This window comes from Notothenia coriiceps, unplaced genomic scaffold, assembly GCF_000735185.1.
Source record: "Notothenia coriiceps isolate Sejong01 unplaced genomic scaffold, NC01 NC01_scaffold00024117, whole genome shotgun sequence".
Classification (NCBI taxonomy): Eukaryota; Metazoa; Chordata; class Actinopteri; order Perciformes; family Nototheniidae; genus Notothenia; species Notothenia coriiceps.
This window is the reverse complement of record NW_011356818.1, coordinates 50,081-65,382: the sequence shown is the minus strand read 5'-3', so window position 1 is coordinate 65,382 and position 15,302 is coordinate 50,081. Positions and strand designations below refer to the sequence as shown.

General features: G+C 40.6%; 1 protein-coding gene across 1 annotated transcript in view; it reads left to right on the top strand.

Moving 5' to 3' along the window:
• Positions 1–10,517, top strand: part of LOC104954880 (calmodulin-lysine N-methyltransferase) — a 12,435-nt gene extending 1,918 nt beyond the window's left edge. The window contains exons 2-5 of the mRNA XM_010782080.1: positions 584–762; positions 1,169–1,233; positions 3,184–3,265; positions 10,430–10,517. Of these exons, the coding sequence (XP_010780382.1) occupies positions 584–762; positions 1,169–1,233; positions 3,184–3,215 (276 nt within the window). The 3' untranslated portion in view covers positions 3,216–3,265; positions 10,430–10,517. The remainder of the gene's footprint in view (positions 1–583; positions 763–1,168; positions 1,234–3,183; positions 3,266–10,429) is intronic.
• The last annotated feature ends 4,785 nt before the right edge of the window (positions 10,518–15,302 follow it).

Genomic DNA, 15,302 nt, shown 5'->3' with positions numbered 1-15,302 from the left:
ACACACGTGCAATCACCGCTAAATGAACTTTAACACAGGGGTATCTCCTCTTGCACTTTAGGTAGCTCTTGTATCTCCTCTTGCACTTTATATGTCGTTGCTACTATATTGTATTACCGTGTCATAAATACTTGTGTATATTGCTCTTGCTCTTTTGCACCTTTTGCATATTATGTATTTTGTTTTTACTATGCTTGTAAAATGTAAACTTCTTAAATGTTTTATGTGAGGGACTGCGGATGGAAATTAGCTCAAAGCTAAATCTGGAACTGTTACGCTTCCCTGCCAAATAAACGATTAAATAAATAAAATACATTATGTTGAAGTATAGACAGCAACACTGACAAACCACATTTAACATTAGTTAAGGTTCAGGATAACATGATGTTGTGATGGAACATTTGAAATATCCATTATAAAGTATGGTCTTCCAAAGGATTTCTTGTATGAAACCTCACGCTGCCAAAACATTAAAACAAATGTTGAGACTTTACAGCAAATTGAATATGATAAATGTTCCAGTTGAGAGATGTGCTATTTTGAGGAAATTGAAATCTATTAACTTCCCTATATTTCCACGCAGGTGTTGCGTCAGAAGCAGACGGACGCTCCAGAGGTCAAACAGGTGTCTGTCCGCAGGTTTGCAACGTTTGACCTTTTCAGCAGGAAGAGGCTTCTGACTCAAGACCCCAGTGATACCTCAGACGACCAGTGGGTGGAGTACAGAAGTGTCTTCTTTCCCGAGTACAGTGCCTTGCTCAGGTACACACACATGAATGGATCCAAATAAGGCTCTAGTTTCAAACTGGCACAGATGAAGCACAGCGACCAAACAAGGGGTCGTTTCATGATAACACAGAACTTAACACGTTGCAGGTTCATAAAGTGAAGAGCAAAGTATCTACAAGGACAAACCATACAAGAGATGATGTTATTAAGTCATTACCTAAACAACACCTTTTAATATAGTGATTCAAATGCTGTTGAATTCAACTTTATTCGTCTCAATGTTGCTTTTTTATTTTCCAAACTCTTATTCAATGCAATTGAGATTTGAAAAGAAATACATGCTGACTTATCTTGTTAATTTCCTTTTGTTATAATGTATTTAAACAACAATAGTATTCACCCATGCCGCTGTGTAATCCTCTTTATTTGTCTGTTTCAGGGACAACATGGGGCCTATCCGAGTTAACGAAGTGCTCAACAGTTTTGACAACACCGGTAATGTCTGTAAGTACCTACTTTATCTTACTACTACTTGCATTGTGTTTTCAATATGGTCGAGTCAGTATGATGTTACTTTCACACAGTTTGTTTGACCTGCACTCACTTTTATCCCATCCTGACACACACACACACACACACACACACACACACACACACACACACACACACACACACACACACACACACACACACACACACACACACACACACACACACACACACACACACACACACACACACACACACACACACGCTCAAACTCTGGGTTAGCCTCATGCTGTGTGCTGCTAGTGTTTGATTGATGGTTTGATGCGGGTGGTTTGATTCCATCTCTTTGAATGGTAGTACGTCTCTCGTGTGGCTTCCGATGGGATTTATCATGTATGCTCATTCCTCCCAACTACCTTCAAATGTCCTTGAGAAGGAAAGTGGGCTTCAGTCTTCTTATCCTCTCAGTCGACAGTGATGAGTGGTTTGGGAGAAAGGTAAGAGCGTGACTCAAACAGGGGCTTGCAAATGCTTTATGATATGAAGTGGAATATGATCACCTGAAACACAAGAGCCTTGGCCTCACCTTCATTCTGTCAAGTTTCTCTGAGGCATTTAGCTCAACTTCTGGTTGAGTTGGGTTGTATTCTGCTCTATTCAGTTATTGCTTATTGCTATATTTTTACAATCCTTTTGTAGAGCTATTTCAATCAGACATGCATGACTGCTGTTTACCTGAGTGAATCACTTCTGTCAGCTACAAGCATTTGGATTGTAAAATGACTTGTAAGCATGCACATGTCATGTTAATCGTATGTGTATTCCTCTCATTAACTATATACACTCAGTAGCTACTTTAAACATCCATCCATCCATCCATCTTCTCCCGCTTATCCGTGGTCGGGTACTTTAAACATTTTCACCCAAATAATGTATTATTATTGAAATCCAATACAACGTTTCTCACCTGAAGTTTACTTTTTGATGCCTATAAAGTTTTTTTTGACACTCATAGGTTACATTTGTATGTTTAGCATGAGGTATAGGTTTGTAATATTCTGCCTATCTTATGTATATTGATAGTAATAACAAGGAACTCTCAATGTGCAGTACAATACCACTGCAAACTACATCCTCAATAATTCATACGTCATTTAATGTCCACCTTTTGGAAAATGTGAACAACAACTGAACTTAATACACTTCATGAAGGTATCATTTGTGGCAGAGCTGTTGCATTAGATGGCAGCTGAATGCATGTTGTGTTTATTTGTAAGTTGCATTCAAAGCCATACAATACATCTTTATAGTCAAGTTAATTAAAATGTGTCTTTTGATTACACCTCAGCCATATCAAATATTGAAACAATGCTAAGTATCATCAGAAACAACAACATTATGCATTAATAGAGCTTCTTCTTTGATGATATCATGTATATGAAGTTGTTTAATACTTTTCTCTGTGCAGGTCCATCTTCACAGGCATGTGTTGGGTTAGGACAAAGGTCATGGGTTAGTGCTAACCAGCCAGATGGCTCCATAGGACTCGGGGTCAGAGGTGAAGGTCATGGCTAGAGGCTACTTCATTGCACACTGGGATCAGACTATATAAGTCATGACAGAGCTCAGCGGCAGCTCTCATTCCAACCTGCTAGAACGGATAATCCCTATTCTCTTCAAGGAGACAATAGGATCAATACCTTTTCCTTTGTAGAGAGAAAATGGAGAGGTCATCATGTTTTTGCCTTGTGGCATTCGAGCAACCTTCACTGTGTTTGTGATTTGCATTTCTCCTTCCCTGTCTTTCTTCCTCTTCGTCCTCTAATAGTGACTTCTCTCTTCCCTCATTTCTTTTCCCCTCTCGTGACTTACAGTATAACCCTTCATCCCTCTTTCCCATTCCACCCCTCCTACCATTTTCTCCTCTGTCTTCCTTCCACCCCCTCCATCTCTCTCTCCTCCCAGCTGGAGTCGTGCTTGGCCAGATGGGTAACTGAGTTCCTGACTTGGCCGGTGGATTAGCACAGCCGGAGATGAGAGCATAAAGGTGGGGAGAGGAGAAAAGGGGTAGAAGGGGAGATGGTGGGTGGGCATGCCAGAGGTGGTGTGTGTGTGTGTGTGTGTGTGTGTGTGTGTGTGTGTGTGTGGAGAGCCGAGCCACTAGCAACGGGACCTCGTTCGTCGAACAATGAGCCAGCCATCTCCCTCCTGTTCTCCATTCCATGTTTGGGACTAGTAATGCGTGAGATCAATTAGGATTGGTTGAGAGGAGGCTTTGAAAGGCCCAGAGGTGACCCTGTCAGAGCTCTGGGGTATATTTTTTGGGATGGGAGTCAGGGAGAAACCCCTCTAAATACACAAACATACACACAACTACTTACCTTTACCCCTCACTAAGATATAGAGCCACACACTCATACTTGCAAACAATCCACACAGTCTTGCTAATGAACACATATTCACTTTGCCCACCATCCCACCCTCTCCACCTTTCCTGTTATCTTGATAATCCCCCCTACCCCTGAGGTGTGGACAAGCCCAAATCCTAGGGGTCCTTGTCCTTCTGAATAGCGGGCTAAAAAGCCTGGCCAGATTAGCCCACTGCCTCTAAAATGTGTGGACTCAGCTTCAAATTGCTATCCCCTCTCAGCATGACTCGCTCTGCCGGCTATTGTGCTTGTGCCACCACTGTGCATATATGTGAACATTATGTTGGTCGTAAGGTGACGATAAGCTGGAGTCAATGGTTTCATTGCAAGACCCGAGGAGCGGCCAATGAGTCTCAATGAAGATGTTTTAGGGAATGGAGAGCGTATGTTAGAGATGACATCATATCAATTAAAAGACTTTTAAATATTTGGGATTTAACGTCACTTATGCCTATTGTGCCTTTTATTTGTTTTGAAAAGATATTTAAATCCTAACAAAAATACATACATTTGGTTCAATGTAGAATGTAGAATCCAATATGTTTCAAATACAGCCCATTACGTGTTGTATGTCAGGCTGTACTGTAACACAGTGCTTGTATTTGTACAGAAATACTTAATTGGGCACAAATAAAATAAATAAAAGTAAAACAATACAATCGATAAACTAAATGAAGGCTTTAATGCCAAGGGGATCTATAAATCAGAACGTTATCAATATAAACTCTGATCATATTGTATGTCATACTCACAGTGGGAGACCATCTTTTAAATCAGTAGTATATGTAGAAAAACTATATATTTGATTTGTAGGTATTTAAGTGGTAAACATGTTTTATCTTCTTTTATTAAAAAAAACCTGTCGCTCAAACTTTGAATTGTTTTGATAAATTAGTACTCTAAGCATATACAAATATATTTGGACTTAGTTTGTATGACGTTCATTTTGTGTTAGGACACTATTATTATTATAATTATTATCTTGTTGCTCCTTTCAATCAAGGCTTTTTGTGTTTAAATGTGCCCTCATGCTGCTACTGATGTTGGTGCTCTCTCTCTAATAGTTTTTTTTGGGCAACCTCACTCCCCTTCTGATCCGATGTCTCTTTTTAAAAATGTAAACTCGTAAAAGTTAGTCTAAGTTAAGAGTTTTGTACCTGGGTAATTTACAGCAGCCATATGTAGGCAGTATCGGACAGTTGACTTTGGTTCGTTTCACACTCAAGTACAAAGCCCCCCCTCTGGTGGTGATTCAAAAATCAGTGCAGTTACATTTGTAACTCGTTATTTGTTGTCAATGAATAATTGGCCCTGTTTCAGACTGTTCTTGATCACTTTGAACTATTTGAACCCTGAACTTCCGACCTTCCTTTAGCTGACGACGGGGGCTTGTAATTGTAAGAGAGCTTTGTGCGGCCGTTGTTTGGGGTTTTAGGGGTGCTTGTTTCCTGCTAGGGATCAGGATTTAAGGACACAATACAGGCCCTTGGGGTTGGGTGACTAAGAATGCATCAGAGGAGGTGTGTGCATGTGTGTGTGTTTGAGAGGGTTTAGGGAGAGCTTGTTGACATTGCAGGGCTTTTGGTAAGGGGGCTTGTTGGGCTGTGGGGTTACTTGTTGGGTTCATTTTGCAGGGAGAGGTTACCGTGACACACACACGCTAACAACTTACTTTTTCTGCGTGTTATAGTGTTTAGTATGTTCCATTGCAGTTAAGCTCGGCCTCATTTAGACAAATGCTTTCCCTTTTCTTGTATTAGTGTTTGTGCGTCTTTGTGTGTGTTTAATCAAGAGCCAAGCATCCTAATGAAGCCGAATAAAGCCTTCTTCTCTACAGCTGTCATTGTCTGAATGGCTTCTCCTTTCAGCCTCTCACTCATCCCTATTATCTCCCACAGACTTCACTGGTAAATGCTAAGCCCTGAATGTTTGAGTGTTGGGAGGGGAGGGGAAGTTTCTAGCTGGTAATTTCTGTGTGTACATCCGTTGTTTAGTCTGGTATGTGACTGTTTGTAACGGGAGGATGTTTATAACATGGAAATAGGACTGGGTGGTATGGACAAATCATATATATCACAATATTTCTGATTTAAATAGCTCGTTATTATAGAGTTGAATATAAGTGCTTTCACAAAATATTCACACATGATATTTTTGATCAACTATCATTAGTGATGTGGATATAAGGGCTAAGTGGCTAAAGACAAATAAAGAACACTGTCTGTTCGGTTAAGAATATGTGATCAATTTACTGTTATGCAGCCTTTGAAACTAGAAAAGGAAAGGTATGGATATTGCGATCTCCGAAATGTTTGAGGAGTCTCGTAACACCATAATGATGTATTTATAATTTGCACAGACTACGTGCTAAAGGAATAAATGCTACTATAAGTAATATGTTTAATTACCAAATAAGCCAATGATCATTCTACATAACAGACTTGTGTTCTTGTCACTTCCTGTTGGAGTCTTAGACAGGTGTGTGTGTGTGTGTTTTCTGTATCCAGTGGATCTGTCACATTCATGTTTGCGTGTTTAATGTTTTGTACCAGAGTCTCAGTTTTCTTAGTAACTGTTAGTGAGTGTGTGCATGCACTTCTAACCATGTGCATGTGTGTGTGTGTGTGTGTGTGTGTGTGTGTTGTAATAGGTGCCCCCCGTAGTCTTCCCTTGTGCCAAGCCTTTAGCGGAGCCCTGTTTGCATAATTATGCTAATTCATTGTGCCATGGTGCTAATTAGACCTTGTTAGACAATAGAGCTAGACTCGGGGCTGGCAGGCACACACACACACACACACACACACACACACACACACACACACACACACACACACACACACACACACACACACACACACACACACACACACACACGCGCTCACTCAGACTGTTGTGTCAATGACAAGGTTTGCGGTCCCCCTCTGCGCTGTTTATAACGTGCTCTCTATAGAAATGGTTCTCTACTGGTGTGCTGTGGTCTGAGCTCAGGTGTCTCTTACGTTTTTCATTCAAGCTAACGGAACAGAAATCAATATGAAACAAAACACAAACTTCCTCACAATCTGAAAAAATGTGTCCATAACCAAATCATCTTTCTTTCTTATGTATCTCGATATTTTTCTAAAGTCCAGTCATGTTATTGTACATTCTGACAATAACCAATACTACTTCAGAAGTATTCTTTTGGTTGACAGTCTGATTTGACGAGTCAGTCCTGGACCCTTTATTAGGTACATTTGTATTATTTCTAGAAAAACTGTTGGATAGAAGACCTTTATTTTCCAAAATGCATCGTATTATTGGTATTTAAATGTTCATACTAATGGCAAACAGGAAAAAGTTGTACTGTGATGACATAATAACCTTATCTGGTGTCTTGAGGTTTTACCCGTAGTGCAACGCATATGCAAGAAACATGTTTCAGGAGAGATTGAACAGATAGTTACAGGAGGACGAAACAGGTTTTGCAGTTACAGATTTGTTTTATAAAGACTTTTTAAAAAGATGACCCCAGCCTCTCAGCCATTGTAGATTAACGTGCTGTGGTATGATGAAGAGTAGATCCTAATTCTGTTCAGCTTCATCACTTTTTGAGCTGCACTATTTTTCGTTTTTACAAGACAGGCTAAATGTTAACGACATGGTCAATACATGTGGCTAACCCAACCACACACTTAATGATTCCTCGACCTCTTCTGTCAGCATGCATTTTAAATACATTGTGTGGTTTTTAAATTAAAATGACTGTTTGATTAACACATTTCAAAGAAGCCAAATGAGTCGCACAAAGCACAATTAGGATGTTTGCCTCTTGTTTGTTCTTAAGAGTTGGATACAAATGACAGACTGAATTGCTTCATAAGAACATTTTTAGCCATTGCCAGAATAATTGTTTCTAAGTCAATAATTTAACCACTAAACACAAAAAGACAGTCGCACAGTAAGTGGATCTGGCTCTTCAAGTGTGTATGCACATGTGCCTGTAGTGTGTGTCACTTTGTGGTGCAGGAGTGGGGGTTGGAGGTAGTGTAAGCAAGACTTGAGTGGCTTGAGGGCACATTGAAAGAGTTGCCGGTTGACTTAATTGAAAGTAATTGATTTTCGCTTCTGTAGCCTTGTCTCCTCCATCCGCTCACTGGAGGAAACAAGAAACAGGGACTTGCCTGCAGTCTTGTTGGGTGCTGGAAGCTTCTCGACACTCGAGAAGTAAACAGTCGTCACACTTTATCTCAACACAACTTGAAGCTAATGTGCAGATGCAGACATAGATGTTTGTGTGCATGCATACTAACACAAGTGCAAGCTGAAACTCTATGCAGTAAACCACCATTTTGACTGTGTGTGTGTGTGTGTGTGTGTGTGTGTGTGTGTGTGTGTGTGTGTGTGTGTGTGTGTGTGTGTGTGTGTGTGTGTGTGTGTGTGTGTGTGTGTGTGTGTGTGTGTGTCCAGATGCATGTGCACTATTACCAGTAAGCGGTGGGGATTAAGTTCAGGAAATGAGTAGAGCGTTAAAGGTTGCTTCCCTGCCCAGTGCTTTTGCATTGTCACTGCCGCTAATACTCAGCTAATTACAAGGACATACTTTAGCAGCAAGCTCAGCCCGTAACCCCTCATGTCTCTCCAACCCGCTCCCTCCCTTTCTTAGGTTACCCCCTCACCCTAGAATTAGGGGATGCAATGAAAGAGAGAAAGAAAAGAGAAAGAGTAATAACAGGTCTCTCCCCTCCCTAAAAGCTCGCCCTCCCTCTGGACGGATACAATTATTGGATTTTTCTCCATTTAAGTCACCCAACCCCTATGTGCCCCTCCTGGCAATGTCCCCTATGGTGCCTAAGCTCAGCATACACTGGCCCTTCCAACCATGTAACACACACACAAAGAAAGAGAGGCAGTATATAATATCATTGAGTTGTGATTAACAGTTCGGAAATGGGCTATCAACCAGAAGGCCCTATCACCAACGTACAATATACTTCCTCCTGTTAGCTTTAAGGCTTTTATTCATTCAAAAGGCCTTTCTTAAGTCTGAAGGAAAGTGCTTGAGTCACGCTGTTCATACCGTTGTAGCACAAGTATTTTATACGTTGCCGTGGCTACTGTAATCATAGATAGCAATCTTCATAATTTCTCTTTAAAAATAAGTCATTCTTTTATACAAAACTAAACTTTGAGTTTAAAGAAAATCATACATCCCCACCTGCAGTCATAATAATGAATTCCCACTCGACATTATAGATCCTTAGGTAACAAATCTAATGCATTTGCGCAATACAGTGCAATATGTATCAATGGATCTAGCTGAGCCTTTTTCCTTTATACACTAACTTTGTCTCGCAGTGTGTCTATATGCGTAGTTGTGTGTACCATGAATGTATGCACACACACACACGAATGCTGTGAGTGTGCTTACATTAGAGAGCTAAGTGATTAGTGCATTGTTGTTAATTTGGCTCTCCTCCCTCTTGTACCCATGAAGTGCACCATGGGTACTTCCAAAGGCACAAGTGCACACATGAAAGTGCACAAGTGTGTGTGTGCTTGTTTATGTGTGTGTAAGTGTGTGTGGTTATGTCCCTGATGATGTTTTAAAACAAATAGATGATTAATGTGATTAGTGTGTTGGTCGGGAGTGAAACGGCTGTAGTAAATGGCTACATGGTCATATGGGAATACGCTTGGCTCCACTCCAAACACTTAGTGTGTGTGTGTGTGTGTGTGTGTGTGTGTGTGTGTGTGTGTGTGTGTGTGTGTGTGTGTGTGTGTGTGTGTGTGTGTGTGTGTGTGTGTGTGTGTGTGTCAGTATTTCCTTGCTTTGGATTGGTTTTACCATTTTCTCCCGACTTAGAGCTTTAAAAAATAATTCTGCAGTTAAGGAAATATCCTCAACATAAAATATAATTAGTTTAGAAAGGAAATGTTTTCTAGTGAGGCATTTTTCTAAAACAAGGAGGGTCATGCCTCTATTTTTCACAGTTTGATTCACCAGAACCTTTTAGGGACCTTATGAAAGGTTTTAAGAGATCTGTTGCCGACTCTTTGGATTATCATACCTCTAGTACTTCAGGACTTTATCTTCTGTTTAATTTACAGTCTGAGATAAACATGCAAAATATACTGAGGTATGATAAGTATAAGTATCATTACGTCAATCCTTAGTTCCTAAGTGTTTCCTCAAAAAGCCCCAACAGAGACGTGGAGCAGCCTTCAGCCTGTCAACACGTCTTCGTTGACAGTGCTAATGTGTTTGTTATTTAGCTAAAGAGCCATTAACTTGAACGTGTCTCACTATACAGCTTTAATGCTCAAACTGCTTCAGTAGTTGTTCACTCTGTCAGTCTCTTTCTGTCTGGAGACCCCCTAAATAGCCCCACTGGGGCCTTTAACTGTCAGTTGGCTGTGCTAACGCTAAAGTAAGTGTTGACACTAATGGTTGTGCTAAATGCTAATGGGAGCTAGCGTGGGCCTCTGAGGGGAAAGTTAACTGATTTTCAAGTGGCCCCTTGAGAAAGTGCACTAATCGCTAACTAGCAGTAGCATCTCTCTGGGGCTTTTGGGGCTATATAACTGCAAGCTGCCATATTGTGCTGTGTCTTTACTCCATCATTTGGAAATATGATGGGAAAACAAATTAAAGGGGCTTTTGTTTCTGTTTGATATGAGATATGGAAGACAACACAGTTGAATGATATGAAACACTGCAAGTTAAACATTTTAATATCCTAATAGTTATATGGCTTTTACATTTTACTTGTATTCTGTCCGCCTACTGTATCTTTCCACAGCAGACCATGGTGCCACGGACATTTGTGTTTGCCAACTGAGGCTGAAATACTCTCTCTCTCTGGACATGGAGATGCCTGGTCATAATTGTCTGTAATTTATCACATAATGGGCTGAGTATGAAATATAAAAAACAATGAAGTCAATGACCCTGTTTGTCACAAAGTCAGATTACTAATTAACTTTTTTTATTTAAATATAATTTTTATGGCCAGTGCAGTCCTCAGATTATGGATCATATGCCTTTCCCTAACAAGTGCACACACTTAATTAAATGTATCGATATCTTTTGCCAATTTGTCACAACATTGATTGGTTAGTAATGTATGAAAGTGCCTCTGTCTTTTGCACTGAGTTCAAATGTGCACAGTAGTTAGAAGAAGAGCTTGCCTTAACAAAGATTTGAGAAGAAAAACACATAAAAAAGCATGTCAAGTCCATTTTCTGATATAAAAGATATCACTATTATACATTTTTGGGATATTAAGAACAGGTAGTAGAAACAAAGACAAGATGATACCTTTTCAAACGTTGTGTTTTACTCTCTTCATCTCCTTATCTTTAAAGATTCAGGGGAGCAGAGCTGATATACCTCCAGGTTCTGATGTTGATTTTTGAGGCTGATATTTACACAAACACAACACACCTGTGTGTGTGTGTGTGTGTGTGTGTGTGTGTGTGTGTGTGTGTGTGTGTGTGTGTGTGTGTGTGTGTGTGTGTGTGTGTGTTAGGGTCACCTGGCCTTTGTTTGGACTGTGTGTGGGAAAACATTTGCTCTGCTATAACTACACTACACAATCACTATAAGCTACATAACACACACATAAGGGGTGTGAAGTGTCTGAGTACAGAGAGCGTGAGGGAACAAATAGAGAGAGAAAGAATAAATGAATATGCCTTATAATAGGTATACACTACTGTATGTGCAGCGTCCCCTCCTCCCCATTTATGTGAACGCACAACTTGTGTTTGTCCATGTTCATCTGTGGAGTGCTTGCCTCTGTCGCTTTTTGCTGGTGTTGTCCCCCAGTTGGGGGTGCTCTAAGTCTTCCTATGACTCCACTGCTGGCTTGTGTGTGCCTGTCAGTGTTGTGTGTGTGTGTGTGTGTGTGTGTGTGTGTGTGCGTCTCTGTGCCTGGCTATTTGTATTTGGAAGTCACTTTTCAGTTTGACATCTGTGTTGTCATACCACAGTGTCCTGGTATGACTTTTGACTTTTTAGAAGACTCACTGTAAAGAAGACCCACATTTAAATATAGGACTAACTTCAGTATGTTTGTTAGGCCTACTAGTAGTCATAATCATTTTACAAATTGTATACAAGTGACACATTAAAGAAAACACCTGACTCTATGAATAAGGAAATGTAATAATTGCAGATAAAGGACCTGAGGGGACATTGATGTTGTACTGTGGCTGTTTCCACCAGAAGACCCCATCCCAGTTTAGCATCTATTAGCAATTTTGGAACATTATCAAAACAAATAAGGGAATATCTTTTGAGCGAATGGTGGTAAATCCTTCAGGAGAGTTCTGCATAATCAATGAAGCTGTTGTGGAGGCTAATAGAGGCCTGATTTCTTATGACGGCTCTTGAGGTTTCATTTTTCCCCCCCGAATTTGTCACTGTTGCTAAAGCTTGTAAATCCATACTGACCAAAACAGGTTTGAAAAATAAAATATGTTTTTGTAGGACTGGGCAATACTGGTTAAATCAAATATCACAGTATTGTTGCACGACTACCTAGATATTGATGTTGTGAAGATATTGTAGGGATGACTATTTGAGCTTTCACTAAATGGCACACTGAGATTTTTCATAAATTATCATAAGAAAAACGTCGATATAAATGCTAAATGTGTAAAAGCAAAATTAGCAAGAAAAGTTGTGCAAGTTAAAAAAATTACTTACACACTAGATATGATCTCAAATATATAGATAATTGAAATCATATCTAGTCTCATGTTTCAACACATAAGAGCCAAAGTCAAATAACAAATATCGAAGTAATAAAATAATAGTTAGTCGGTTTCATCCACTTTTTCTATCATTCCCCTCTCTATTCCCTTCCTCTTGTCTGTACCGATTTGTTTTTCCCTTTGACTTCCCCTCTTTTCTCTCTGTCTGTCCAGTTTTCTTTACGTCTCAGTCCACCATCCACTTATGATGATTTGGTGTGTGTGTGTTTATGTGTGTGTCGGTACCTCTGTGTGAGTGCAAACACATGGCGTGCCCTAAGTGGGCCATAGCCCTAATGCTAATCAATGAACGTCATTTAGGCCCATTCTCATCTTGCAAACACACACACACACACACACACACACACACACACACACACACACACACACACACACACACACACACACACACACACACACACACACACACACACACACACACACACACACACACACACACACCACAGTGCTTTGCTAATCAATTGAAAATAAGTGTCATTCACTTTTGCTCGTCTGCTAAAGGACACGGCCTGTCTCTGTTTCTCTTAAGACTTATCTCTGTTTCTTTCTGTGCTTCTGTGTTTAGCTTTCATTGTTTGGCTTTATGAGACAAGAGAGTGATCTCTTTTGTCGGCGTAAGTGTGTGAGTCTGCCTTTCTCGTTGCCTGTGTGTGTGTGTGTGTGTGTGTATTTGTGTGCATGCATGTGTTTACAGGGTCAGGCTAAATGGAGATGTATTATTAGTAACCTCTCTGAGCATGGTCACTGTAGTTCCCCAGCAAGGCAATCAGATCACTTAAGAGGCTTCTTGGTCTATGGCCTCAAGCTTCCTGTCTCTCCTTGTATGCATCTCTCTCTTTCTCTCTATCCTTTAATGCCTCTCTCAAACACACACAAAACCCCCGGCAGCCATGGCCATCACCCCTTATCTCCTCTCCCTGCCTCTTCTCCTCTCTACCACTCCTGCCTCCTGTCCTTTACCTCCATGGGGGGAAAAAAGGACAAGGTCATGAAGATAAACATAGGAAATGGAGAGTGGATGAGAGAGAGGGAGACAGAGAGAGCTGAAATGAACCATCTCATTTGGACATTAGCCTCTGGGCGACTGTGGTGAGAGGCTAGCTAGCCTAGCGGATAATGCCCAATTGTGTATGAGGCATTATTTAGCTTCAGTTAGCCGGCTGCTTTGACAAGCTATTACTGGGATGAATGAAGCGCAGGTTAATGCAGGAGTGTGTGTGTGTGTGTGTGTGTGTGTGTGTGTGTGTGTGTGTGTGTGTGTGTGTGTGTGTGTGTGTGTGTGTGTGTGTGTGTGTGTGTGTGTGTGTGTGAGGTTACTGCCCCTGGGAGTCAGTGGCATAGACATTGCTTTACTTTCTCCTTGTGCAATGGAGTAGTGTGCAACACACACAAATACGCTTGTGTAGTTGTGTGTTTCTTGACATTATGCTTAGTGGAGAGTTTCCATCCATGCATGCGCAGACAGACAACATTACCACAGACAGTCAGCTCTTTGTGCTGCATATAAACCCTGTTCACTTGAGTAGGCTGTTCCGTGAAAGGTCCCTTAACCCCGTTGAAAGGACACTGAGGAGTTTGATAGTGAAACCGGTGAATCTGCTTCCATAGACAGAATTACAAAGAAATATCTACAGTATATCATTTCCACATTATTTACAAAGATTTAAAGGCAGTTTAATCTATTTTGTATCTTTTTTTTGTAATTAGTAGACAGCAAAAATGTACACTAAGTTCAGTTTTAGCTTAGCTATCTACTGTATCAACAAAGTATTGAACATTCCTACTGAATAATTTCCCTTCAACTAATTTAAGTGAACAACTCTTTACACTCCATCCCTTAAGATTGTACCGTTAGAAGATGTGTTTTGTAAGCCACATAGAATGTGCTTGACTGACATAACTTCCTTATAAAACTGTCCTACCTTGTTTTATTGCTGATTATAGACCTATAATATCATGTTGGTGTATTGTCTACAATCATGCTTCCTTGTTACTGCAACCCTCAGCAATTGTAGATGTTTGCCTTTTTTTCCCCTTGACTGTCAGATTTATATATGTCCATGATCCTCTCCAACTTCCTGACCACTCAGAGGATCAAGACAACTATTGGTGTTATAAATGTCCCACTTACTCTTATTTTGTTAACACCCTGCATTGCTGTTTGACAGAAATGTACTCTGTCCAGTGTTCACTCTCAGGAAATCTATAAAATGCTCCATAGTTGTTTAAAATGGCACAGAGTAAATTGTGTCTAAAATACACCTCGCTGGAAAGCACTATAGAACATAACTGTTTCTGAGCTCAGACAGTTAAATGAATTCAAGATGTGAAGTCAGCCTAAGTAAATATAAACTTGTATTTATGAACTCATTGCCATTTGTGTTATGTTAAATCCTGATTACTGCACTGGAAGCATTTTCTGTATTTAATTCAAGTCCAAAAAAACTCAAAAAGATGATCCTGTCCTTCAGATATGCCCAGCTAAGTAAAGCATGGATGGGCTGACAGAAAAGAGGAGAGCGTCTAATAGAGATATATCATTACACTGTTATATGTGTAATCCATTGTGCTGCCATTGAACAGCAGCAGCATGAGTTTGGCAGTAGGCCATGCACACACACACACACACACACGCACACGCACACATACGCACGCACACATACACGCTGTGCCTCCAGTGGGGCAGTAATAGAGGGTGTGAGTGTATTAGTCGCTACAGTCCAAGTGTTAAGTGCTGGCCTGGTGTGTGTGAGATCGATGACAGCCGGGCGGCCCCTCATCCACACACGCACACGCACACACACACACACACACACACACACACACACGCACACGCACACACAGGAGCTGTGACACATAGCCTGGGGTCAGGGGTCATAACATCTCTGTCTCTCA